The sequence below is a fragment of the Pyxicephalus adspersus genome, chromosome 12 (assembly GCF_032062135.1).
Source record: "Pyxicephalus adspersus chromosome 12, UCB_Pads_2.0, whole genome shotgun sequence".
NCBI lineage: Eukaryota > Metazoa > Chordata > Amphibia > Anura > Pyxicephalidae > Pyxicephalus > Pyxicephalus adspersus.
Genome location: NC_092869.1, coordinates 8685862 through 8712828, shown reverse-complemented (window position 1 = coordinate 8712828; position 26967 = coordinate 8685862). Strand labels below are relative to the sequence as shown.

The 26967-nt window shown below is 37.7% G+C and overlaps 1 protein-coding gene across 1 annotated transcript; it reads left to right on the top strand.

Moving 5' to 3' along the window:
- Positions 1-1532: 1532 nt before the first annotated feature.
- LOC140342096 (hepatocyte nuclear factor 6-like) lies at positions 1533-21886 on the top strand. The gene is made up of 3 exons (XM_072428136.1): positions 1533-1930; positions 2232-3236; positions 15098-21886. The coding sequence occupies exons 2-3, from the start codon at positions 2297-2299 to the stop codon at positions 15409-15411; spliced, it is 1254 nt and encodes a 417-aa protein (XP_072284237.1). The 5' UTR covers positions 1533-1930; positions 2232-2296; the 3' UTR covers positions 15412-21886.
- Positions 21887-26967: the final 5081 nt, after the last annotated feature.

Here is a 26967-nt window from a genome sequence, read left to right as displayed (position 1 = left end):
TGGTGGCATGCTCTTAGCAGAAAAGCTTTTTTTCATGCTCAATGACCTTTTGAAGAGGACTGACATATACCTCCTTTTCTATGGATGGCAATAGATGGTCTAGCCAGTTTATGGGTGTCAGAGCGAGTGCCAAACTTTTTTATTAGGAAGCCCAGTATTTTTTGCAAAATTTCTAGGTAGTCCTTAAATACTGCATAATATGTTGAAGCTACGTAGATGCAAAAAAGAAGTAAAATTACCAACAGTCCTTTGGAGGACCTGTCACTACAGTCTGGCGTTTGTAGTTAGAAATTTTGTTGTACCTGAGGTCTATGAGATATATGAAAAGATATCTTGAATCAACATGCCAGCAATCATACAAAACTAACATGATCATTGGAATGGAGAAGGCCTTTAGGCATTACTAGAAACTCATTTTGTAAAGCTATGAAGTCACCAAAGACCTCATGGGAGGTGCAATCATGTGGGCCATACCCAATGGCCCAAGTTCTCCCATAATAGTCTATCTTCTTCAATCCTGGAGAGCTACACATGATTAGGTGGTTCATTAGAACACTGGCTTAATAAAAAGCTTTGGATGAAGTGTGTGTGAACTTTAAGATAGAGTACATAAATGATTAACTGAACGGTACTTTGGTTCAGTACACAGGCCATTGGGTATGGTCCATATGACTGCACCTCCCATGAAGTCTTTGGTGGCTTCATCGTAAAGGGCTTTAGAAAAGGAATTTGATATGTGTTAACCTATTTATGAATCTATCTCTTATAATACCAAATGTTGCAAAAATCATTTCATTTGCATTGAACATGCACACTATCAGCAGAAACCAGACTTCACCTTGATGGTTTTTCTGTATTGAAAATCTATTTTATAATAAAATAAACATTTTAACAGTGGGAGATGTGCAATAGAAACCATCTGTTTTACTAACTTGATCCTCACCTAATCAGACGGATCTTTCATTTTATTATCAGTGCTTGTTGATTCGCTAGGTTATGAAAAAAAAGATCTATATGACTGCTAGAGCTGCCGGGGTCTGCATGGAGTTAGTATGTTATCCCCATATTCACGTGCACTGTCTCTGGGTGTTCACCATTCTTCCTACAATCCTAGCATTGCTAGAATTAATCATTTCCATCTAAATTGCCATGTAAAGGTGTCAACGCATAAAGCTTAATGAGATCGAGACAGTTTCAATTAAATTGGATAAATGCTACAATGGGATTGTAGTTTAAAACTACAACCTATTTAAATATAAGCAAGCAGAATAATGATTTGAATGTGTCTTTCTGCTGTACATTCTGATGTCTGAAAAAAACAAAAAATATCATTGATTATCATCTACATGTTGTGTGTCGGCCAATAATTTCTAAGAATTGTTATAAAAAGAAAGTACTTTATTTATATGTATATAAATCTCTCTATTGTTATGCATTAGTTTTTTCTCCACCTAAAGGCTGAAGGCTTCAGATTTCTTTGGGTGGGCTGTCGTCTTAATTGTCAAGAGGCAGGAGGAGGGGTCCAGCGCTTAAAGAGTTACTCCTGGTTGGTGTTTGATTGCACATCTGTCAGATTTTAGGCTAGTGACGTGTGGTAGCAGGAAACTGGAGTGTTTGGGACTAAAATCGATGAGACTTAGCTGTGGGCTGGAAGCAGAAGCAAGCAGGGGCACTGATCTCTGTGAGGGAGACAATATCACAATAGGACCTAGGCTAGAAGAGAAATCTCTCTCTCTGCCTGTCTGCACAGCTAGGATCTTCAAACTCTCTCAGTGCAAAGAGAGAACCAAGACAAGACTGCATCTCTGGGAATTATCCCTTTAACAAACTGAAGAGCTCATTTACCTAAAAAAAAGAAAAGAGGAACCTGATGAAGATCTGTAGACCACAACTGGCTGATGTGTGTCTGATTTAAACTGCATTTCGATAGGTAAGGATCTGTAGCAACCGTAAGTAGTACTATATGTTCTTCCGTGTGCTTCTGTGCGTTGCTGTATTGTGGGCATGTAGGGGTTAACAACTGGTACATATATAGTATTTGTAGTAATTGCATGTCGCGGGGTTCTTTTATTCTTTTTTTTTTTCTTGTTCCGTAAAATATTTTCTGGTTGGTTAACAGAATTTTGATACCAATAGATGTCTAACCTGATCAGAATGTAGATGTGTTTGTTAGAGAAAAGAAAAAAAGACAGGGTTGCCTGACTTAGGTCTAAAGCTGTGATTCTCTCCAGTCAATTTAGAGTAAAGATTAATGGGACACAACTAGATAAAGAGGAGGATGTTATAGCCTGAAGACATGAACGTCCAGTTGGGTTTGGAGACCGGTGAAGACATCTCTAGCTCAGGCCAAGAGCTGATGCACAATCAAGGTAGGACTTTGCATCCACCTGTACCGAGATCCTCGTTGGTGTCCAGTATGACCTCTGTATTGGATGGAAGTGACTACCACCGCTCAGACCATCATCTTGCTACATCGTTGCACCCAGGGTTGGGGTTTGGGGGTGATTCTCCTCCAGCATCCGCGAACAGTTACACAACATTGACCCCATTGCAGCCCCTTCATGAAAAGTTCCATCACCACCAGCATCATCAATGTGTCCCAGTCGGAAATGTCATTGGAAGTTTTACTCTGATGAGAGAAGACAGGGGACTTGGGCCTCCCAGTAACTTTTATAGTCACTATCCTAAAGATATAAGCATGGGGCAAAGTCTTTCATCTTTGCCAAGCCCTAACTTGACCACCATGCATGGTTATGGTCATCATTCAGGACACTTGTCCAATGAGAAGATGGTATCTGGCAATGGTTTCGATGCCCACCACAGCATGTTTAGCAGGATAGACCAGCACTTTTCAAGAGAATTGTCCCCACCTCCTTCTTCTGGAGTAGGGTCACCCAACAACATGCACCAACACCACTATGTTCACCACAGGGCAGATATTAACTGTAGACAAAACCCCCCCATGCCAACGCAAAGCACTACCCTTTCCAGTCAGTTGGAAGAAATTAATACCAAAGATGTTGCCCAAAGAATTATTGCAGAACTGAAGAGATACAGCATCCCACAAGCTATTTTTGCAGAGAGGGTTCTGTGTAGGTCACAAGGGACTCTCTCTGACCTTCTAAGAAACCCTAAGCCCTGGAGCAAGCTAAAATCAGGAAGAGAGACCTTCAAGAGGATGTGGCGGTGGCTTCAGGAGCCTGAATTCCAGAGAATGGCAGCTTTAAGGTTAGAAGGTAAGATAGTTTATTATGAGCATGCTGGTGACTGGAACCTCGGGCAATGCAAGGAGACTCACTCATTGCATAATGAGTGCATAAACACTTACAAAACGTCTAAATCATTCAGGCTTTTAATTAATGTTACTTCTAATAGTGGTCGTTAATTTACATTTAAAATTTGACTTTTTTCGTAGCTTCCATAGTCAAAACCAATATTGGATTCATGAAAAATATTGTGTACCTTATGAAAATACTGCAAATATTTTGCTGCGTCTTTATAGGCCCAGAAAGCTGCCAGATTCTGTTTTGTATTTGCGCATCTTTATGCACAATTAGACCTAGCAATAAAGTGTTGTATTCCTTCAGAGCTGAAAAAGAACACATTTTTTTAAAACTCCCAAAGCTGCCTTTTACCCCCAGGTGGGCTCTTGTGAGTGGAATGACATTAGTGTGGCACAGCAGATGGTCTACAAGTGGCTCATAAGGCCCTGATCACTTTTACAATGCAAATTAAATGCATTTTAGTGTGTCTGATTGTATACTTATAGTGAACGCTGCTATCTAGTGACAAAGATTTGTGTGAAATTCCTTGCCTTGTTCCTGGTCTGTCATATGAGATAAACTGCAGTTATATAAAATATATACATGTTCAGTACAAACATCTATAAAAGCTTTAATTATCCAATATGTATCATTGACAATATTTCCACCTAATTTGTGACAATTTACATAGAGTTTATACCGCGCAATTGAATGGTTTGCTCACTTGTTAAAGAAAATACTTTCTTTTTTCCCAGTTTTATCCATCCTGCATTATTTATCCATGCATTAAAGACTCGAAGTGAAAGAGTCACGTCAATGGTTTTTGGTTCATTTGTTGGAAGATACATGCTAATTTTTCACCCAAAAAATCAAATTAATTGGGATTCAATATCTGCTTAATTTACCGTTAAAGTTGATGACAACTGCCAAGGAGCTGTTGGCCTAGCCAGTCGGCCATCTTGACTTCTAGAACCGCAGTGGATAGACTATCCCTGTAGGTTTACTAATTTATATTTTATTGAACATTTGAACGCGTAGTCACTCAATAAATAGTCAAAGAGGTTCTTGAAAATTAAATAGTGTTTTTTATAAAAAAATATTTTTGTTCATGTTCAATATTTTTGTTTGTGATTAATAAGGTTGGCTTATCGCAATGGCCTGTGACTTTGTTGATAACCCTAATTAACATGAATACCTATGCGAGTTTGTCGCTGAAAATTAATTATAATGAAGGTAAATGTCTTTGTCTTTTAAACAAACAGCAGCGCTTTACAAACCTGCAAGTGCAAAATGGCGGCAAGAAGGACAATGCACTGGCAATAAATGATAGTTTGCCATTTCGCCATTCTTCTATTTTTTTTCTTTAAAGTGGCTTTATTTTCTTTTATCAGTTGAAATCCATTTCTATACTTTCTACACGACTTATTTTTTTTTATTTGATACTATAACTTTTTAGTATCCATTACCAAGTTTAGGTGAGTGATTAATTAGTTTTTGCGGAATCGTATTCGGAATCGTAAGTACTGCATTTAGGCCTTTATTCTTCAAATAAATTCCAATCACTTTAATATTTAATTCTATTTATTTAAGGCAAACGGCTTTATATTAGAGGTCCAACCTAAATGGGGCTTCTACCTATTTGGAGCTTTTGTTTGTTGCTCTTACATTTAATTTTTGCTGTACATTATTTAAAAATATAAAAATATTCATCGTCTGATGGATAAAAAATCTTCTTAGCAGTGATGATTTCTGTAAGTTGAATTTTCAATATCAATTTTCTATTCCTAAGCTATTATTCCTGTATACCTAGTGGGCGTGAGTCCTTTGCAAACATTGTTGGAGTTGCAGACCAATGATTTCTAAAATGTGTGTAGGCTGTGGGCAGAACTTTTTTTCAAGAGCCTTGAACTTTTTGAATGATTTTATTCCAAAAAAAAAACAAACACATTTTTGTTTGTCTACACTTTAATAATGCATTTTGCCATTTCTTGTCTAGAAACTCATGGCAGCATTTATAGCAATAAACAATGACCAAAGAAATAATGATATGCTAGAGTTACATAGATTATTGACAGAAAACTGAAAGACAAATAGCCCGTCCATTTAACCTAATTCCATTTAATTCTTACGGGATTCAACAACGCTATACCTTTCTTTTTTTTTTTTAAATCAAATATTCAAGCAAATACCTTTTTTAATATTTTTCCTTTAGATTTATAATTGACGTGAACACTGATATATTAGTGTGATAATCCTCATTGGTAATGGTTATCATATACGGCAATGGCTTTTTTTTAAAAAATCTAGAAAGTTAACTAGAAGTTTATGTAAAAATATTTTAAAAATATACACGTTGTGAAGTGTTTAGTATTTTTATAATATAAAGTAGCAATATATCACATTCAATAATAAACATAAGTAAATAAAAAACAGGTGATTGGGGCCTTTTACAGTACTAGATTTGATACTTTTCTTATTAATAATATACATTATTAAGAACATTTAAAAACTGGTATTGGTATGGGTATTATATATATAAATATATATATATATAGTTTCATAACTTTAATTTTAATTTTCTATAAAAAATAAAATTCCATTGATTTCAGATTCGGACCCGTTAGAAAAAAAATATTACGCATAGATTACGCAAGAGAAGATGAAATAAAGCTCACTGATTCTCCACTGCACTCATGGTATTACCTGATAATAAAAAAAAAAGTTAATAAAATGATCAAAATAATTTTCTAGCAAACTAAAAATAAAACAAATAGTAGAAGGATCTGGGTGGGCCAGGTGGTTCCTTGCTGCCATTTATGTCTACAATGCTTGCACACGAACAAAAGCCCACAGTGGTTTTTAACCTTTTTATTGTCAGTGCATTAAAGTGTGAATTGCTGCAGCCCCCTTGCAAGAGAAGTGACTGTGACACACTGGTCGATGAAGCAGCTCAGAAAATGAACACAGTATTGGTAGATGTAAAATATTGCCCCAACAAGGATATTCAACCCCTTAAAAATTATTTAAAAATAATGTGTAAGACACATTTTTTTTTAAGAATTTACTCGCACATCCACTTTACATTCACAGTTCTCACTTAATGAATATTTATAAGGACACGGGCAAGGAATCAGCGCCAAATCTCTAGCTGAACTTTACTCACTACAGAAATGTATAAACGTAACAACGACCGTCAATATAACTCTCCTGTGGTGTTATGATTTATATATCTGTAAATCTATATATAATATCTATATATATATATATATATATATATATATATAAATACATTTTTATGTTTTGAAGAATTCATTTTAACTAGTATAAAAAAATAACATAATAGACAACATAAATAGGACATAAAAATATCTAATAAATATAAATCTATTAAACATAAATTGAAAACGTCAAAAATGTATTTTTAATTCTATTTAGTGTTATGTAGTGATTTAAAAGATTGATAAAGTATGAAATATTATTCTGCATATTGCAATTATTTGCCGAATTTGTAAACCAGCCATACTTTTTTAGCAGATTCGATGGACAGTTATCTTAAGTGCACTTAGGTCATTGAAATGTGCAGAGAATGATTGATTGATGGTGTTTTAATCATACCTCTGTGCTGCATTTTAAACCATGCACGTTTGTACACAATACATGTTGAAGTATGGGGTTTTAATTATGCTAAGCTGTCTACATAGGTATATATTACCCAACATTTGTAGGAGGTACATACAAGCCAATAATATGGTATTTAAATTTTAAGATGGTTTATTAAAGGATTGGCTGTCCAATAAACTTACGTTTGTGGCCACAATCCAATCAGGTTCATTATTTATTCTTTCTTTTCTTAAAAAAATTATTTCCTTTAAATCTGATTGGCTCTTGGAAGCAAACATGTCTAGCTAGGCTTTGGCCGATTACCTTTTATTGATACTTCTCTCTATTAAACTATTATTAATCAAGGTAGATAGATGTCTCTTATCTGTTTCCTAAATTCAAAAACAGCAATAGATTTTCGCTTCAACACGGCAATGCAAGGGTTACAAGGAAAATCATCGATCTCCACAGCAGACTCAGTCAGCGCCACTCACACACACACAATCCACTCATAAACTACCCAGAAACCTTTGCGTTTCGTTCCCAGGGGGAGCTTGCTGTGAGCTTCCCATTGATTTTTGATTTTGCAGAAATTAGCCCCCTTTTCCCCCCAATCTTTTGATTTTCATTTTTGGTTTTCTTACTCATATATATTTTCATGATTCTTAAAATGTTTCTTTTTGATGATTCGTAGCAGACAAAATATACATTTATGAGAATAAAAAAAAGGTTAATCGTGCATAGGCAAGGCAAGAATGCGTGCATATAGACAATGATTCACCAAAAATTATTTATTCTAAAGAAAAATGCCATCAGCATGGAAAATAGTTCAATACATGTCCCTGCTCGAAGCTAGGCCAGATTCATACTGAAATGATGTATAAATAAATACCAGTTTAATGGGATTTTATTCTTTTATATGGCTTGATTTTTTTTCTATACAAAAGCTGATGTATTAGGACTGGGGCAAAAGTAGAGTTATTGCTCATAGCATTCAGTAAGATTTTATCTTCTATTCTACAGGGAAATGAAACTAGTAATCCGATTGTTTGCTGAGAACAACTGTTGCTTGAGGTTTTCTAAATTATTTACATTATGGTTGGTTTGTTAACTAAAAGGGGTGTGGTGCCCGTTGTAACCAGACTCAAATGCAATGGTTCTAATACATTTCAGAAATAGGAAAATGCTCTCATTCGCTAATATAACCAACACAGACTTATATCTTTTCTAAAGCTTTTGTGAATTAATCAGTAAAAAAAAACTAATTATTACCATTTAGAACTGGCCTATCAGACTAATTTAGAACTGGCCAAGAAAGTCTAATTTATTCATGCACAGGGTAACCTTAGTAGCTTGTCACACCTTTGCTGTTTTTTTCTAATATCTGTGTGAATTTTATTTCAAGAGAATCCATGCTAATTGAATGGTATTGTGTTTTTGGTATGACAATAATTATAGAAGTAATTTTATAAAATATTATCCAATTAAATATATATATATATATATATATATATATGTATTTTTATATATATATATATATATATGTGTGTGTGTGTGTGTGTAAGTGTTATCAATTAAGGGAAACAATATTCAAACATGTGTTATATGTATATATATATATATATATATTTACATTCTGTATATCTGCCTTTCTCGACCTTTTTACTACTGAGGAACTCTTTAAATAATTTTAGGTCTTGGGTAACCTCTTCTAAAATGGGAAGAATACCGGACAGATTGTTCTTGTTCCAGTGGTGGTCAGAATGCCACTCTTACAAGCAACGAAAACATCACAGGAGTCATTCCATTGGCTTTCCCAAGTGGTGCATAACTCTCCAGGCAGAATGAAATAATAATAAAATACTAGTGCTAGTAAATAGTAATAAGAGGTCATTAGCCACAGCAGAGGGAACTCCAAGCAACCTCTGGAGGAACCCTGGTTGAGAGTGTTTTGGCCAATGTTTTTGGGTTGGCCAATACTAGCGTCTTCCTATTCCTTTAGTCTACCGGTCAAGAATGGGTGTTCTAATACATTTCAGAAATAATAAAATGCTCTCATTCGCTAATATAACCAACACAGACTTTTATCTTTTCTAAAGCCTTTGTGAATTAATCAGTAAAAAAAAAACATCATTACCATTTAGAACTGGACAATCAGACTAATTTAGAACTGGCCAAGAAAGTCTAATTTATTCAAGCACAGGTTAACCTTAGTAGCTTGTCACACCTTTGCTGTTTTTTTCTAATATCTGTGTGAATTTTATTTGAAGAGAATCTATGCTAATTGAATGGTATTGTGCTTTTGGTATGACAATAATTATAGAAATAATTTTAAAAATATTATCCAATTAATCTATATATATATGTATTTATATATATATATATATATATGTGTGTGTGTGTGTGTGTGTGCGCGCGTGTAAGTGTTATCAATTAAGGGAAACAATATTCATACATGTGTTTTATATATATATATATATATATATATATATATATATATATATACATTCTGTATATCTGCCTTTCTCGACCTTTTTACTACTGAGGAACTCTTTAAATAATACCGGACAGATTGTTCTTGTTCAAGTGGTGGTCAGAATGCCACTCTTACAAGCAACGAAAACATCACAGGAGTCATTCTATTGGCTTTCCCAAGTGGTGCATAACTCTCCAGGAAAAATGAAATAATAATAAAATACTATTACTAGTAAATAGTAATAAGAGGTCATTAGCCACAGCAGAGGGAACCCCAAACAACATCTGGAGGAACCCTGGTTGAGAATGTTTTGGCTAATGTTTTTGGGTTGGCCAATACTAGCGTCTTCCTATTCCTTTAGTCTACCGGTCAAGAATAAGTGACCAATTTAAATGCACTTTCTAAGTGGCTAGGACTAATCTGAAATACATGGTGCAGGTCACAGTAGCCTCAGCAGTGAACTATTGCATGGGGAATCAGACTTTTCGAAGAAACCCACCCATATAATGCCTAAACAGAGAAACATATAGAAACTACCAAGTCACATGGGGAGTTAAAATGATTAAAACTGAGATAGGGTAAAGAATACATCTCTACAAAATGATTAGTCACATGGGAACTAGCTATGATTTTTTTTCCCGAGGTGAATTTCCACTAATAGAGCCGATGCGTAATAATAAAAAAGAACACTTTCCTCCTTCTTTATACCTTCCATTTGTTGCTCTCAGCAACCAATTGTATTTTTCATTTAATTGTTGAAGATGAAAATACATATCTGCTTGGTTGCTATAGGCAGTACAGACAGGTCCTTCTAGGTATCTTCACAAATGAGTTCACTGGGAAGGTTTATGAAGACTGAAGCATAGAAGACGTGATTGGTTGCTGTTGCAAGCGCATACACTGCTCTGCTGTTCATAAATCAGTCCCATTGATTAGATATCGCTGTTGGACAGGCGGGGATCTATATGTGCCCTCTGATCTGCTGCTGTGTGTGCGCAAGTCACAATATTGTAAAAAGCTGTGTGGTTTGCAAAAGAATCATTTTTTTTTTGTAGTAACATTATGCGAACCGCTGCATGCGGAATATATATGTATATTCATATATATAAATGTTTCATAGGGGCTTAGTACAAAGATAATCAGACATTATTTTGAAACAGTATTGTATATTTAGTATATATATGTATTTGTATATGTTGCAAATATGTACTACACAGCTTTTTTGTATGTTTATTTCAAGCTTGTTTTTGGTATCTTTTGGCAAAGCTTCTTAACTCTTCTCTATGTAAGCCTTTTGTAAGAACTTCTGTTGTGTATTTTGCTCTGCTGTAGCAAGACCGCAGAACAGTTTTACTGTAGTCAAGAAGCAGGACAATTCTATTGCAGTCACGGAGCAGGCCAGTTCTATAATAGTCATTGAGCAGGACAATTCTTTTGTAATCAATGAGTAAGCCAGTTCTATTGTAATCAAGCAGGACATTTCTATTGTAGTCAGGGAGTAGGTCAGTGCTATTGTAGTCAAGGTCCAGACAAGTTCTATTTTAGTCCGGGAGCAGGCAAGTTCTGTAACAGTCATTGACTAGGACAATTCTATTGTAGTTAAGGAGTATACCAATTATTATGAGACTAAAGGCAGGACATTTCTATTTAAGCCAGAAAGTAGGCATGTTCTATTGTAATAAGGGAGTAAGCCATTTAAATTGTATTCAGGGTCCATGTCAGCTCTATTGCACTTGATAAACAAGTTAATTTCTATTATATCAATAAATGGACCACCCCTATGCAGCTGGGAATGAGCCCAGTTCAACTGTAGCCAGAGAACAAATCAGTTATGTTGTAGTTGAGGAGAAGGCCAGTCTGGTTGTAGTCAAGAAGCAGGCCATTTCTGAAAAAGTCAACGAGCAGACTGGTTCTCTTGTAGTTAGGTAGCAGGTCAGTTGTATTGTAATTAGGAAACATTTTGGTTCTATTGTAGCCAGAGAGCATTCTAGTTCTACAATTGTCAGGGACCACCATAGTTTTGTTGTAGTCAGGTAGCAAGTCAGTCCTGTTGTAATTAGGAAGCAAGCCAGTTTTATTCTAGTCCGATAGCATGCTAGTTCTACTGAAGTTGGAATGCAGGCCAGGATATTTCAGACTTGTTGGTAATAAAGTCTAATAATTGCCACGCCTAATTACTGTTGTGCTTATCTCAGCTCTCTTCTGTCCGAAACAGACAAGTGACCCCTTTATTTTTTATAATTTTTCCGACATATCCTTAGCTAATTCCAGAGAAGATAATATAAAGTAAACCTGTCACAAGAGAAGTATTGTAAATAGATAAGGACTGCTAACTGTTTTCTGCTTTTTCTTCAATCTGCAGTCTTGCAATTCATGCCTCCATTATTCCACCTGACAACAAAAACTACTGCTTTGCCCCCAGGAGCTGCACACGGCGAGTCAATGAGTTGTAATTGCAGTGTGGTTCTTCCTCCAGTGAAGGAAAAGCAACCATGTGGTCAGAGATCACATTTGGTTAAATGGGAGTAATTGAAAGAGCAGTTGGAATGCTATAGCCTGCTGCTGTTATTTACTGCACATTTAATAAGCCTTAGTGTACTTTAGAAGTCCCATGCTTAAACTGTAACAAAGACTGGTGTTACTCAACTCTTTTTACTTTCTTGAGGCAACTTTTGCCAGTTAGTTTGGGAAAGATTTGGTTTACCAGATTTAAGAGTTATTCAGCGCGTTTGAATTTTTTGAATATATCACAAAAGACTCCACCACTACCTAACCTTTTAGTAGTGTGAAAATTGGCATTTGGTATGCCTAAGGACCTCTACTGAAAGATTACCAGTAAGCAAGCAGCCATTGGTGGTCGTAAAAACTACAGGTTGTTTGTTTGGTGTTCCGATCCTCTGTCTTCAATAGTTTCTGAATCATCAACTCTGAATGAGTATGCAGGTCAGTTGACCAGCCAATTATGGCACAGTTTGTGCCACGTTAAACTGCATGCTTGTATAAGGCGTGTGATTGAAACTGTTGAATTCGAAAGATCAGTTTTAGCCTGAGATTAGACGGAGCAGCTATCAGGCAGCTATCCTGTCCTCTAACCCTATGGCAAGTGCTTAACCCCTAAATAAATGGGAGTACGCTCCAACAACCCCATCCCCCAGGTGGTATCGGTTGTGGGGGAACAGGATGCTCACTTGAAGCATCTAATTGGTGCGGTCCGAGCCCTGTCACATGATAAAGAAATTGACGTCACTCCCATTAGTGTCTACTACCAGCCAACACTGGATATTTTAGCCCCATCTATGATTCAGAAGTGGGAAGAAACACTGGTAAGGTAAGTATCAGGGGGTCGGAGCAAGAAAAAATCCTTTACAATGAACTGGAAAGGGCAAAGTGTTGGTGTTTCTTTAAACCAGCTAAGCATCGGACATTTTCTGCAGTGGGGGCACTCAGCAATGGCAACTTCCAGGTTTCCTTTAACACCAAAAGGAAGTTCTTTTAATTGCCTTTCTCTACCATTACCATTAGGTACTGAACACATTCCATGCTGACTGATTTACTAAGCCCCTCTAAGTTCATCGTATGTTATACGCATGTCAGAGATGCAAATGTCAGCGACTTCCTGGCGTCATATATAACGGCGGTGGGGGCCGGATTTAGCATGCGTTGCAGTGTCGTTAAGCTGAGCTGATTGCGATCACATTAACCTTTATATAGTTCTAACGTGCGCCGAGCTCTCAGCCTCTGTCCATTAATTGCTTCTCCACTACTTACAAATCACTATTCCAATAAAATTGTCACGGGCCTCGCTCCCTGCAATACTTGTTCAGTGCTTCCATTGGCGCAGTGACACCTCCTCATCCTCCTGTAGGCAGGTATCATTCAAGGCTCGATGGCCTTATAACAGAACATTTACCCTATCAATTGTCCCTAACTGCCCTCTTCCCTTCGCACAGGAAATCTTCTGTTCAATCTTTCATCAAGAAGGTGCTTCATATACAGCCCCGTCCTTTCATTCCGCCGTACAAATCAACTCATTATTGTCATTTCGTATTCAATTACTGGCGTTATTACATTACGGCCCGTTGCGTTTCGTTTTAACCGAATCATTACGATGGAAGGTTGGTTTAACCCTTTTCCCAGAGGAGACGTGTTGAACTAAGGAACGACTTCATAAAAGCAGGCCTAGTCGAACGCTGCGGTATGGATTTTCTTTTTTTTTTTTGTTTTTCTTTTTTTCACAAGGTCTTTTTTTAACGCTTCTGTTGCCAAAACTGTTGACGCCTCCTTCGTTAACAGATAACGAAGAACTGAAAGCCGGCCCCTTGTTGAGATTTTGAATTTGATGGCTACGTGGCGACGGCCCCTTAGGGGTTAACCTGCGCGTATACAGTGAGCTGTGCAGGCCGCACAGCTGGGCTGTGATCAATATTTTTCTATCAGTGTGCAATGTCCCAGACAGGAGTGGGGGGAAGGGCATGGATGGTGGACTGACCAGATGGGGACAGTAGACAGGAAAACAGGCAATGGGGGGATATCAACCGCTGTACCTTGTGAAATCTATAACAAAATCAACTGCGGCAATACAGCTTTATTGATAATTATCCGCACAACAAGATACACACATTAATATAACATTACCTGGGATTAGGCATTAATAATGTAGCATCATCCTTATGCTACAAGTGAATCACTAAATAAAAAGAAAAAAATCTAGCAAGGCTCAGGTTCGTTATAGTGGAGAGTGAACGCCATCATTTTTACATCAACTGTCATAATGGACGCGTGAAATTGAGTACAGTTACATTATTTAAATGCAGCTGTATTGATGTGATGACTATGTGCCAGATCCCTTAAAGGTGAACTCTGGGCAAACAGCTACATATGTGGATGGAATAAATATATATATGAGCTGTTTTATTGGCCAAAGAATTTTAGTTCTCTTAGAGCAAAGCCCTGTCTGTCAGAAAAGGAGATCTGTTCTTTCCTTGCTTCAGTAACTAACACTACCTCCCTGTGAATGGACAGTGAGGAAAGAAGCAGCAAACAGCTTAACTTTCTGCATTTGCTTCTTATCAGCATGCTCCTTGCACTTTGGGACAACATATTGGCTGCTCATAATGTTTCTTCTTGCCCCAGTCGGAACTCTTTTGTATAGGGGCTGAAAAATGATAATATGAAGTCATCTTTGAGCTATTCAAAAATGTTCTTAGGGACATATTATTAGAGAGGTTTATTATTTGTGCCACTTGTACCTGCTTGGAGATCAGCTTTAGGTGTTTCGTGACTACAGACATGTTAAGGGCCCTATATCACCAAGAAATCAAACCAAGGGCTATAAAATGTCTATAACCTTACTTATCAGTTGTAAAAAGTTGGTCCAATGGTCCTACAGGTCATATGACTTAGAGACTTTGCTGATATCAGCATGTGTGGCTGCTCGGTATGTCAGTCTACATTCAGAGTATTGTCCACAGACTTTCACCCAAATCAATACCCTGTAGATGTGATTGTCCTTAAAATTGATTTTCTTGCAGTAGCGAGCAAGGATCCTGGCTGAAATGACTAACAAGCTGACAGCCAATAGAGGGAGCCCCTAAAACTGTACCCAAGAGAGAATATTAAAAATCTGGCACAGAAAACATGTACAGTTGTGTAACTTATATCAAACAATGCTCTCACATTACCTAACAAGTGCTCAATGAATAAACATGACCACTTACTTTCCTGTAAATTCACATCCTTTTCTTTTTTTCCCCCACAGCTTGCAAAAGGAAAGAGCAAGAGCAAAGCAAAGCCGAAAGAAACCACGTGCCTAAGCGGCACCGCCTGGTCTTCACCGACATTCAACGACGCACACTGCATGCCATTTTTCACGAGAACCAGCGGCCCTCCAAGGAGCTGCAGATCACCATTGCACAGCAGCTGGGCCTAGAACTCTCCACTGTCAGCAACTTCTTCATGAATGCACGCAGGAGGAGCCTGGACAAGTGGATGGACGAGGGTCACGGGCGTCCACCTTCCTCCGGCTCTTTAGCCACCAAAGGTGGCTCGGCCATTGCTTGCACCAAAGCATGAAAAGATGCCTACTACGCTATCAACCAAAGATAGTACCCGCTCAGCCTCCATAGTCATCCCTTCTCCTTTTTTTGGGACAAGAACGTTGACCTTGAGGTGTCTTAAGAGGACTTGTAAAGGTTACCAGTGACTGACTGTCCCTTCTGTACTCGATAATTTCAGTCGTCTCGATTGATTCCCCCTCTTCCGTGGAGATCTGTGGGTACAGAATAGTTCATACACCGTATTTATTTAGGTATTTATTTTCTATGGCACTGTCAGTCCACAGAGAGCACTACAGAAAATACAGGTATCATGTTTTAAAGCCCACTCAGCAACGTCTTGGAAGACATAAGACCAAGGGGAACAGTTGGCCTTCAACCAAGGATTATTGTTGTAGTTCTTTTGTTTGAGTCACTTGACTACAGAACAATATATAGGTTGTTCTTTAATGCCAATAACAGGTTTTCAGGACACTACAGCCTGACTTGAGACTTACCTAAAATCTTTTCAGGCCACGCATCCTCGATAGATGGTGGTAGAGATGTAAGAAGACATAAGGCAGTCTCCTGTCATTCATGCACACTGGCATTTCTGATTGGCAGGTTGACCAAACATGGGGTTTGTTTCACATACTACGTCTATTTCTCTTTGATGTCACACTCCTGTTATCCTCTACCTCTCTTTTGTAGTTGGCAAAGGTGGGCTGTTGAGGTGCTTCAAATTAACCTTGTCTGACTTTAAGGTTTTTTATCACCATTTGGGCCCAACTGCTTACCAGAGTTTTTCTTTTCAGCCAGAGTTTTTCTTTTCAGGGGACATTAGCATTAAAATCTTGTTTTTTTACATTTAAAATGTTCAGAGAGGAGAGCTTTGTAGGGTTGATTGAAAAGGCTGGCCATATATGGGTTGGTATTCCTATTTGATCAAGCAATCAATTCAATTGCTTTCCAAATCCACCATGGATGCCTACTTTGTTTCTGAATTTGATCAACCAAAAGTGTGTAATCAAAAGAACCACAATGGGTTATTGTTTCCTTCACTCGTACAAGTATCTGATAAGTTTTTGAGACCTCTTGATCAAATTTTGAAGCATGCGCACGAATACATAAGTAGACCAATCAGTAAAAATATATTGATTGATCTGCATTTAGATCGCTTACAAAGAATCAATACCAAACAATTGATCATGCATCAATGGTGGTCTGTAAAGTGTGTTCGATACATTAGATTTTCAATCAATGGTTGACATTTATATTAGACAAAGAAATTGAATTGAAAATCTATTCAGTCGATCTGTGTATGGCTAGCCTAACTCTTCACAAACAAAGTTACTCTGACAAATTAAATTGATCAGGTAGTATTTTGGTAATATTGTTTACTGATGCTGCCCTCTAAAAAGACCTTGAATGATCTTGCAACACAAAGCCCCAAATATAAAAACAAATGCTTTGTGAAAGAGAATAAATAATTGGAAAGAAAGTGGTAAAAAAATGTACCTTATACTTTAGCTTTTAGCAACATTCGCCTAAGCAATGGTGACATCACTTCTTGCCCGGAAATCCTGAGGATCCAGAATCCCCTGCACAATGCTGTATCATCTTGCACACTTTCCTAGGATCCTATCATAATGCCAAGTCATGTCACCAGTGCCTACAAAAAGCAGGTGTATTGTAAACATACTTTCTACCATTTTGATGGTTTTAAAAGCCTTCACTAAGTGTTTTATCCTATTTGGGTCATAGAGACTGTCGTATAAGAAGACCATGCATTTTCATGCAAGGTTCAATTCGAGACATCTTCAGATTGGAAAATTGGTCTACCATAGGATTATTATAACCTGTATATTTTAATATCTATTTAAGTCCCTACCGGAGGAGATTGTCACTTATTTTCCCTTCCGTGACCTTTGTCACTCGGAAAGAAAGTGAAGGGACTCTCCCATATAGAAGGACAGGTAGCAATAGCCCTAAACTTTTATTTTTGTGTCCCCAATTTTCTTTTTGATCCAGACAGAGGTTCTTACCTGTCTCTACTATACCCAAAACTACTATACCCAAAAATGCATTTCAGAAAAGCCAATTACAATATAATAATTTAGGTGTGTAGGCCAGAGCAGCACTAAGTGCTTCTGGTTTTGGCAGCTTTCTGCACCAAAGAAAGCTGATTTCTACTTTTAATTACTCAACAACTGCAACATGCTTTTAATAGGAATCAGTGATTTTAAATATTGTTTCCTTTTGCTCTACAACACCCGCAATTTGTGTTGTATCTGAGGGTTTTGTTTTATAGCTGGCCTGCATTTATCCTGTATTAGGCACTGGGTTTAGGTTACAACAAGTACCATATGCAGGGTTCTCTGACTTCAGAAGACCAGGGTTCTGCCCAATACTGGGCATCGGGTAACAAATAACCCGCTACCCCACCCCATATTGCTGTACTGGGTGCCTGATCTGCCAATCACCAGATCCCAGCACTGTGACATAGGAGGGTGGAGAGAAGCTCATTGAATGCATAGATTCTGGGGTGCTCTTTTAATAGATCGGGCAGTGAAGAATGTAAGCATGGCCTTTCTATGATGCTTACTATAAAGCAGACTTATCTTTTGCCTAATATAGGCTGGATTACTTTGAACTGACTGCACAAATGCAGATCTTTTACTGACTATACACCTGTAATATAGCACAAGGTGAAAGCTGGTTTTATATTTGCTTGATTAAACATCTCATGGCAAATACTCCAGCGTTCTTTTGGTTCTGCAAGAGCATTGACACATCCAATGCTTTTAATTAATCAATGCCCAAGTCTTTTGCATCTCTTAAAAATCTCAAGCAACATTAGACATTTAGCTACATTTTTGTGACACCGTGGCCCATGGTATTGCTGTACAAGGCCAAAATAATTAACTCCTAATTTGTTCTAAGAGAACTTCACCTCTTGCTGTGGCCTCTGCAACAGAAGATGTAACGATTAATAATTCCTCACCCCAACAGCAACAGATCTCAAGCCACCCGCTTGAGTAGTGCTGACCCCAACCCCATTGGTGAAAATTCAAAGCCTCCGCTGTGCAACTTTAAAGCGACGGTGACCTTTTCGCCTTTAGAAGCTTTGGACTGCAGTCTGGATATACAGCCGGACCCACCCCAGGCTCTTTTCATTTTATTCCTGACCAGCTGACGGGGAATTAGTGAGTTCAATGGAACAGTGGGAGATGAGAGAAAGGGAGGTTGGAAGGTCAAGGCAGTATCCATTCTCCAGAGTCCACTGATCACATCCTCTGTGGGGGTGACTAACCCTTCTTATACCAGAGTCATCTCCAATGCATTGTCCTGACCTTGGGCTCATGAAATAGATGGATGGGCGAATGGGTTATTTTACCTCTGTCCATTTTATTTAATGATCATTTCAATTTTCAGTTAACAAAATTGTGTTCTGATTCCCATGTCCACCAGTAACTTAAAGGGTCAGGTTACTCAAAGAGAGTCAAACTACTGGGTAGTTTCTATCTCTTAGTGAGTGAGTTCCTGGGCCTGTACACCTGCTGTGCCCAATATGGGAGGCTTCCACCATGCCTGAGAGGGGTTCTTAAAACTGTACATCTGCTGTGCCCATTATGACAAGTTCCCACCAAACCTGCGATGAGTTCCTAGGGCTGCATACCTGTTGTGCCCATTATGAGGGTACCAATAATCTCTTTGCTGAGTTCTAGGGTCTGCTCACCTGCTGTGCCCAATATGTGAGAGCTCCCTCTCTTTCTGTTGGATTTTTATTTATTTTTTAGTATATTCCTAGAATAAAAAATTGGGCAGGAACACACAAAACTCCCGTTCTAAAACATTTGCAATGTTGGAGTGTCCAATATTTTAAATGCTAGGGGCTGACCCACCTTACTAGTCTCCATTTATACTCAGAATATCAGTACTTGGTCAATTTATCTTGTACGGATACGAAAGACTGAAAATAGGGACTTTCAGTAAAGAAAGGATCGTCATGAGGATTGATGGCCAACGTCTTATGTATGAATAACGACTTAACTACGTAGCATAGCCCAGATAACCCAGTCTCTTGGGGTTGTCATCATTGGCAGATCCACAATGTTTAATGGACTACTGCCAAAGAGCAGTTGCCCCAAAATGATTGTGGGGACTAAGCCCTAGTCCACTAATAAAGTTAAGAATGCATAAATCTTGGAATTCCAGAAATTTTCCATTTTTTGGACACGACAACTGGTCAAACCTTGTAATATGTTGGGTACTGGGGACAAATTGGCTGCCTGTGACCTTCCACCAAAAGTGTTTAGATGTTGACCAGCAATCTTTATACCATTATATAGGAAATATTACACCCACATAATTCTAGGAAACATGTTCGATTTAAAAAGCTCTGTTACAATACTAGGCCTCAGCACCACCTCAGCCAGTCATAGTGACAGTGATCGATTGTTACCCAATAAAACATGCATGGATATTAGGGGGACATCAAATTTTGCACTACCATCGTGACCTGATACTATATCGTTTTATAGAAGATATCATCAACCACAACTCCATTATCCATGGGCACGGCTAAACTGGCATATCAGTAAAACTCTACCTCGTTCTTGGGGGTTAGAACAAATAGTCTTGACGGGTATTTATAATACAGCTTTGGACCTACTTTGAGGGACAAGCTGAAGGCTACTGTCTCTGAAACATTGTTAAATATGTATTCAAACATTTCATAAAATATCATTAACTTGGCAGCCATCTTGGATCTAGCATGTTACCAGTAGAATATTCGTATTAGGGTTCCTCCTAAGTTGACAAGATAGCATAATAAATGTTGCTTGGAGTTTGACAAGTTCATTGTAATGTGTTTACTTTGACAAAGAACATTTTTTTATTAGTTCTTGTCACTTACAAGGCTAAAACGAGAAAAAAAATGTTAGGATTCAAAATGGCTGTTCTGCAAATTAAAAAAATGGCTGGATACTATTGAAGAATAAGCGATCCAACCTTTGTATAACTTATACCAAAGAAGAATTTGCGTGTGACAATTGTTTTGTACGCCACAAAAATTGCTTTTTGTGAATTTATTTAGCTTTTTTTTCTTTTGTCCAATCAAAACTACAGGGTTAAAGGATAAGCAATGCCAAAAAAATGGTCCTTCTTGGGCCATAATATAAAATGTTGTCATGAACTTGACGAAAACCCAAATATGTATATCTGAACTAAGCCAAGAATTAACTGGGGACTTTCAAGGAATTAAGTTTTGAATGACAATGAAGATAAACTCGAATGGAACAATCAGGATTGCTGAATGACAATTCAATGTTCGAGGTGTTTTGTATATTACCAGTGTTAATTCACAATGTGCAATCCTTTTTAAACTTAGCTTCAAGCTAGATATGTAATCAAAACCATTTCCTGCTATTACATCTTAATATGTTTTAAATGATCCACTTCATCTTTTCTTATTCCCGCATTAACATATTGGGGTTGATTACATGTTAGATGTCATGTTTGCTGTGTAATCAAGCAGAATTCCATTTTATGGCTTCCTCACACCCTTGAGTTGGTATAAACCACCATTAGATATGATACAAAAATACAACAAAAGCATTTGAAGTTTAAAAGATAAGAATGCTTAACATACATGTTTTAGTCTATGATTTTGAGATAGGTATTGGATTGTCAAAAAGAACTTCCAATACCATTCATGGTGCTGGTGGTGTATACTTTTCTAGGGATCCACCTGCTCCTCCATGATAGGAAGTGAGAATATCTGCCATTTTTTTAAATATAATTTTTTTTCATTGCTTCATTACCAATCCATTGTGATCCATTGGGGTTGCTTTGCTAATGGGTCAACGTTATGGATGAGCGTTAGTGAATAAGGAAGCTCTGTTCTCTCTGAATACCCAATCATTTCCCATGCACATGATTGGATTTTCAATTTCAATTCAGCTACACTACAGTCTGCAAAGTGAAATTACACTTTCCTAAGTGAGTGGCTTTTCCCACATCACTAAATTACCCCCATCTTCTTGCCCTACTAATTACGCATCATTATAGCCGGTTGCTAAAAAATGGTAAAGAATTCTGCTACCCTGTTAAATCCTTTCTAGGTCCCCCAGTCCAAAATTTTAAAGACCGCACTACGGATGACATTCCTGGTAATGTCAGAAAATTGTGTAAAAAAATCAGCGTATTTCACTTTTAATTTATTAATTTATTTTGTGTTCATACACACAGTGTTAAAAAAAAAATCAGCCGTGCATTTTAATATATAAATATATATATATATGACATATATAGAGAAAAAAAGAAACTTGAATGTTTAAACTTTGTTATTTGTGCTAATTAACCAAAGTCTTTTTGCCTGTACACATTTTAAAACATGTACATTTTATACCAAAGTTTTCTCTCTGATACCTCATCGTGTGATTTGTCCTTGGTGATGTTACGCAGAAATTAAATGTCCTTTGTTGAAAGAATAAACGTCAGCATGGTGTTTATTTAGTAATAACCTTTTATTTTGAGATTTGGTGGATCTGGGATTGGGAAGATGGGGAAAGTCTGTGCTGAAGACACAACTACATGGCTACAACAGTGGCCTAGTTCTTCATGGGGCTACAACAGCAACCTAGCTCTTATTAGTGGCTATAACAGCAACATGGTTCCTAAACATGGCTTCAACAGAAACCCAAGAACCCACCTGTTCCTTGTAAAGGATTCAACAGTGGCCAAAATCTTAGCAATGAGAACAACCAAATTCTTACTTGTAGCATTAAAAATGAGCAAGTTCCTAGTAGTGGCTTCAACATGGACCCTTTTCTTAGCAAAAGCAACACTAGCAACCCAGAACTTAGTAGTAGCTACAACAACAACCTAGTTCCAAAAAGGTGGCTACAACAGCAACCAACTACTTAGTGGTAGCTACAGCAACAACCAAGTTCTAAATAGTGGCTACAACAGTAGCGACCCAGTTCCTAGTAATGGCTACAACAGGTCAAAAGTTTTTAGTAGTAGCTCCAGCAATCAAATAGACCTGAGTAGTGACTACAATAGCAACTCTACTCCCAGTAGTGGCTAAAACAGATCTATGGTGTTCTAATAGAAACAGCAACCCAGTTCTTAGTAGTCGCTACAACAGCACCCTGCTTCTGGTCGCTACAATAGTTACCTTAGTAGTGGCTAATACAGTGACATACCGTAATTCTTAGTAGTGGCTAAAATAGGAATCAAGTTCATAGTAATGGCAATAAAAACCAATTAGTAATAGCAGCTATAAAAGCAGCCAAATTCTTTAGGATTATTTTTTGTTTTCCTCTATGTTCAGCTTTAATAGGCTAAAGGAGGTAACATCATTACATCATAATTAAATGACATTCAGATGTCTATTATTAGATTTGCCCAAAATAAAAATCTAATATACTACAGTTAAGCAGTCATTAGATTTGCTGGGTGCTTTCGTTTTTTTATAGAGTGAACCTCATCGTTAGAAATTGCATACCTGCCAGAAGTTCCAGAGTGATGGGATTAAAGTGTTTATTGGGGGGTTTGAATTCATATTTATAGGGGTGGCACAATTCCCAACAACCTAGAATAGTGCGATTTTTGACTTGAACTTTAATATAGGTTTAAGTTTTTGGTTTACAAATCGCTTTATATATGGTTTGCAAGTCTTTTGTTGATAAGAAGACAAGACACTCTCAGCTGGGGGAACCATGGATCCCTGGGTTCTTCAATAAGTTGAAAGGGGTTCCTTAAGCTATTGCTGATTGACCTCCTAGAGGATGGTGCATAGTTCTGATGTCAATTCCATCTCCAGCTGCATGAAACCAAGGACTTTTTTCTTGTCTGTTAAGGTGATATTCTGAACACCATGTATGGGGGACATTCTTACCAATGACAACCAGTGTAAATGTTTTTTTCCAATTGATTGATTAAAGCAAGGGTTTCCCAACACCTAAAGTTTCATCCAAGGTAAAAAAAAAAACAGTTGAAAAAAAGTACTCTATGGTGTCCATCGTCAGTAGAAAAGCTATGTCCTCATATAATCAGATCGTTGCTTAGAAAATATGGAACATTTGGTGATATTACCCAAAGCTGTCATTTCCAGTTTCCCACCACTCTTTGTAGAAATCCTTGTCTACTTGACTAGAATAAACTACAGCATGAACTGCCTGGGCATATTTGGCAGAATTGCTTAAACCCACCCACCGCAAACCAGTGGTCTGCTTTGCAAGGGATGATCCATAGACCCTGACAAAAAGATCTTTTACTGTTACAATACATCTAGCAAAGAAACAAGAACAAGCCCAGTGTACAATAAACATGAATCAGAAGAATATTACTCTAAGGTAGCACATAATTATTATTATTAATATTATTATTGTTATTATTGTTAATAATAATAATAAAAAGGATTTATATAGCGTCAACATATTACGCAGCGCTGTACATTAAATATGGGTTGCAAATGACAGACAGATATAAACAATGACACAGGAGAAGGTGAGGACCCTGCCCAGAAGAGCTTACAATCTAGGGGGTGGGGGAAGTATCACACAATAGGAGGGGAGATGGAGTGGTGGGAAGTAGTGAGGGTTTAGGAGACAGAAGATGGGTAGGCAAGTTTGAAAAGATCGGTTTAGAGTGCTCTTTTAAATGAGCAGAAAGTAGGAGCAAGCCGAATAGTATGAGGAAGACCATTCCAGAGTCAGGGCAGCTCTAGAAAAGTCTTGGAGCTGTGCGTTTGACGATTATGAGTGACGGAGCTGCACAGCAGCTTGAATTTGATTATCAGGTGAAATGGAAGCCAATGAAGAGAACTAAAAAGAGACGGAGCAGAAGAGGAGTGGAGGGAAGGATAGATAAGTCTGTGAAGGGGGAAGATGATGAGTTCTGTTTTATCCAGGCTGAGTTTCAGAACTCTGTCAGACATCCATGACAAGATGGCTGACAAGCAGCATGAAACCTTATCCAGGACTGAGGGAGACAGGTCAGGGGTGAACAGATAGATTTGAGTGTCATCAGCATACAGATGGTACTGTTAACCAAAGGGGCCTATGAGACTACCGAGAAAGGAGGTGTACAGATAAAGAGATCCGGTCCAAGGACTGAACTTTGGGGAACACCAACAGGAGAGAGGTGGATTTACCATTGAAAGAAACTTTAAAGGAGCAGTCAGACAGATAGGAAACAAACCAAGAGAGAGCAGTGTCACTGATACCAATGGAGCACATGATTTGGATTAGAAGGGGGTGATCAACAGTGTAAAAAGCAGAAGAAAGATCAAGGAGAAGGGAAAAGTCTCAAAGCCTTAAGACTTAGCTCCGGTGAGGTCATTGGCCACTTTAGTAAGGGCTGTTTCGGTGGATTGAGCAGCTTGAAAGCCAGACAGGACAGGGTCAAGGAGAGAGATGGAGCTCAGATAGTTGGTGAGCCTTGGTTGGCACTTGAGGAGTTTGGAAACAAATGGTAGAAGGAGATAAGGAGGTAGCTAGAAGGTAGGGAGTTTCTTCAGGATAGGGAGAATAATGGCATGTTTGAAAGCTTAGGGGTAGATACGAGTAGAAAGGGAGAGGTTAAATAGTTCAGTTAGTGTGGGGGCCAGGGTTGAGGAATGGGCACGGAGTAGATCAGAGGGAATTGGGTCAAGCAGACAGGTAATAGAGATGATGGGAGAAGAGAGGAGACTTATTATGAAATTATTAAATTATTATTTTATTATTATTATAATAATTATTAAACTTATTTTTAAATTATGACCACTCATTCAGCTCCATATGCTTGACACCAAGAGAGCAGTACTTCAACTGATTGCCGCTCCCTTCGAACATATGATAGTGCTATGACTCCAGTACAAATAGTTGGTGTACTACACTTATTGTCGACACAATGTGCCTTACTGAAGCAGCAGTACTTGAAAGGAAGTAAGGTAAAAGACAAAAGCCATCAGAGAAGTACATACTCTTCTATTTGCTGCATCCAGGTTTGCTGGATCACCCAGTTTTTTTCCTGATAGTCTACCTTCTCCAACATTCGAGAACTTTAATAAATCAGGCCCAAAGTAAAACTCTGATCTTAAAACTGAAATGCTTATCTTTCCTGCAGCCAACTGATAACATAATCTTGGCCTAGCCAAAGTCACTAGATAGTAGCTTACAGACTGCTTTGTAGTGTTAAAAGCCCAAATTGTTTGGAAATTCATGAAGACCAGCCTTTTTTATACTGTTTTGCTCAAAGGAACCCTTAATATAAATTGAAATGTTCTCAGAGAACCCCTGACAAAATTAATTCAATGAATGTCGTTGGGAGGAATGGAAATCAGATGGGATGGTAATCAGCTAAAAGTTAAGAAAGGTTTAGCAACCACTGGAGAAACCCTAGGGTTCAATAGAACCCTAATTGAGAATGGCTGACTTATAAAGTGACTGCAAGGTCAACTTTAAGCCTGTTGGATTGATTCTGCATGCTCAACTGTTCTCTAAGGTCTATGGTTAATACACACACAGACAATACTTTTATAACTAGAGACTGATATACGATGCGTAGTAGTGAGAAGTTCTATACTGCTCATAATAACAATATTGCTTATCTTGCCTTAGGCTCCTATTACAGTAGAAAAACACAGCCACAATTAGGTTTGGAGACCTATTGTCTGAACATAACCTTTTTATATAGATCTGTGTGATTGCTGATTGAATACTTTAATAACTACTTAGAATTGGTAATGATTTGCTGGGAAAAATATTAGGCCCTGGGCATGGCAAAGGTTATGAGCCCCTTTTCTTTACAATACCTGAGCCAGAAGTGCAACTGGAGGTGACAAGTGGTTTTTACAAAGTGGTTATTTTTATGTAGTGACCTGTCAATATGATCCCTTGCAGCCAGCAGAAAATACCAGTCTATCCAACTTCATGCCTTTACTTATTAAATCAATTATTCCTAAAGGGCAAAATTGAAAAAACATTGACATAGCTCTGCAGTACATGTACATTGCCTTATGTCTCAAAAACACTGAAAATACTCAAAAAATAAAAAATCACTTCCTGTGGTTGGCTGACAACAAGGCCACTGGTTTACAGAAAATCTGGAAAAATATGGATCTTCAAGTATTTGTTAATTGGGGAATATTTGTCCATTCAGTGGAGCTCTCAGCAAAAGCATCAGACCAATAATGAATAACATCTTGAGGACCAGTTCACATCTATGCATAGATGTGTGTTATGCTGATTAACTGTAAAAACTGAGTTGTTATACTTCAGGTTCATACAAATTCAAGCCCTGATGAAGAGTGTTAAAGCTCCTGAAATGTGTTGGCTGTTCTACTTTACTTCAATCAAACCTTATTCAGACTCTGTGATCATGGACTCTTTGGTTTTAATTAGGACATTGTGTATGCGTTGGACAGAACTGTACATCAATAGGATAAATCTGAAAAATCCAAACATTATTGCAATATCCAGAATAATGGAGTGCCGGTTCATATCACATTAGTATATTTGGACAAATGTAGATCAGGTCACCATTGTAATGACCAATTAGAGTCTAGAACAGACAGAAGCAAGATTTTGACTCCTACAGGACC

Bases quoted from the DNA above. Each gene is read 5' to 3' on its own strand.
- LOC140342096 (XM_072428136.1), top strand. From the start codon at position 2,297: ATGAACGTCCAGTTGGGTTTGGAGACCGGTGAAGACATCTCTAGCTCA. The intron at 3,237-15,097 runs GTAAGATAGTTT...TTTCCCCCACAG, and splicing joins GGCAGCTTTAAGGTTAGAAG to CTTGCAAAAGGAAAGAGCAA.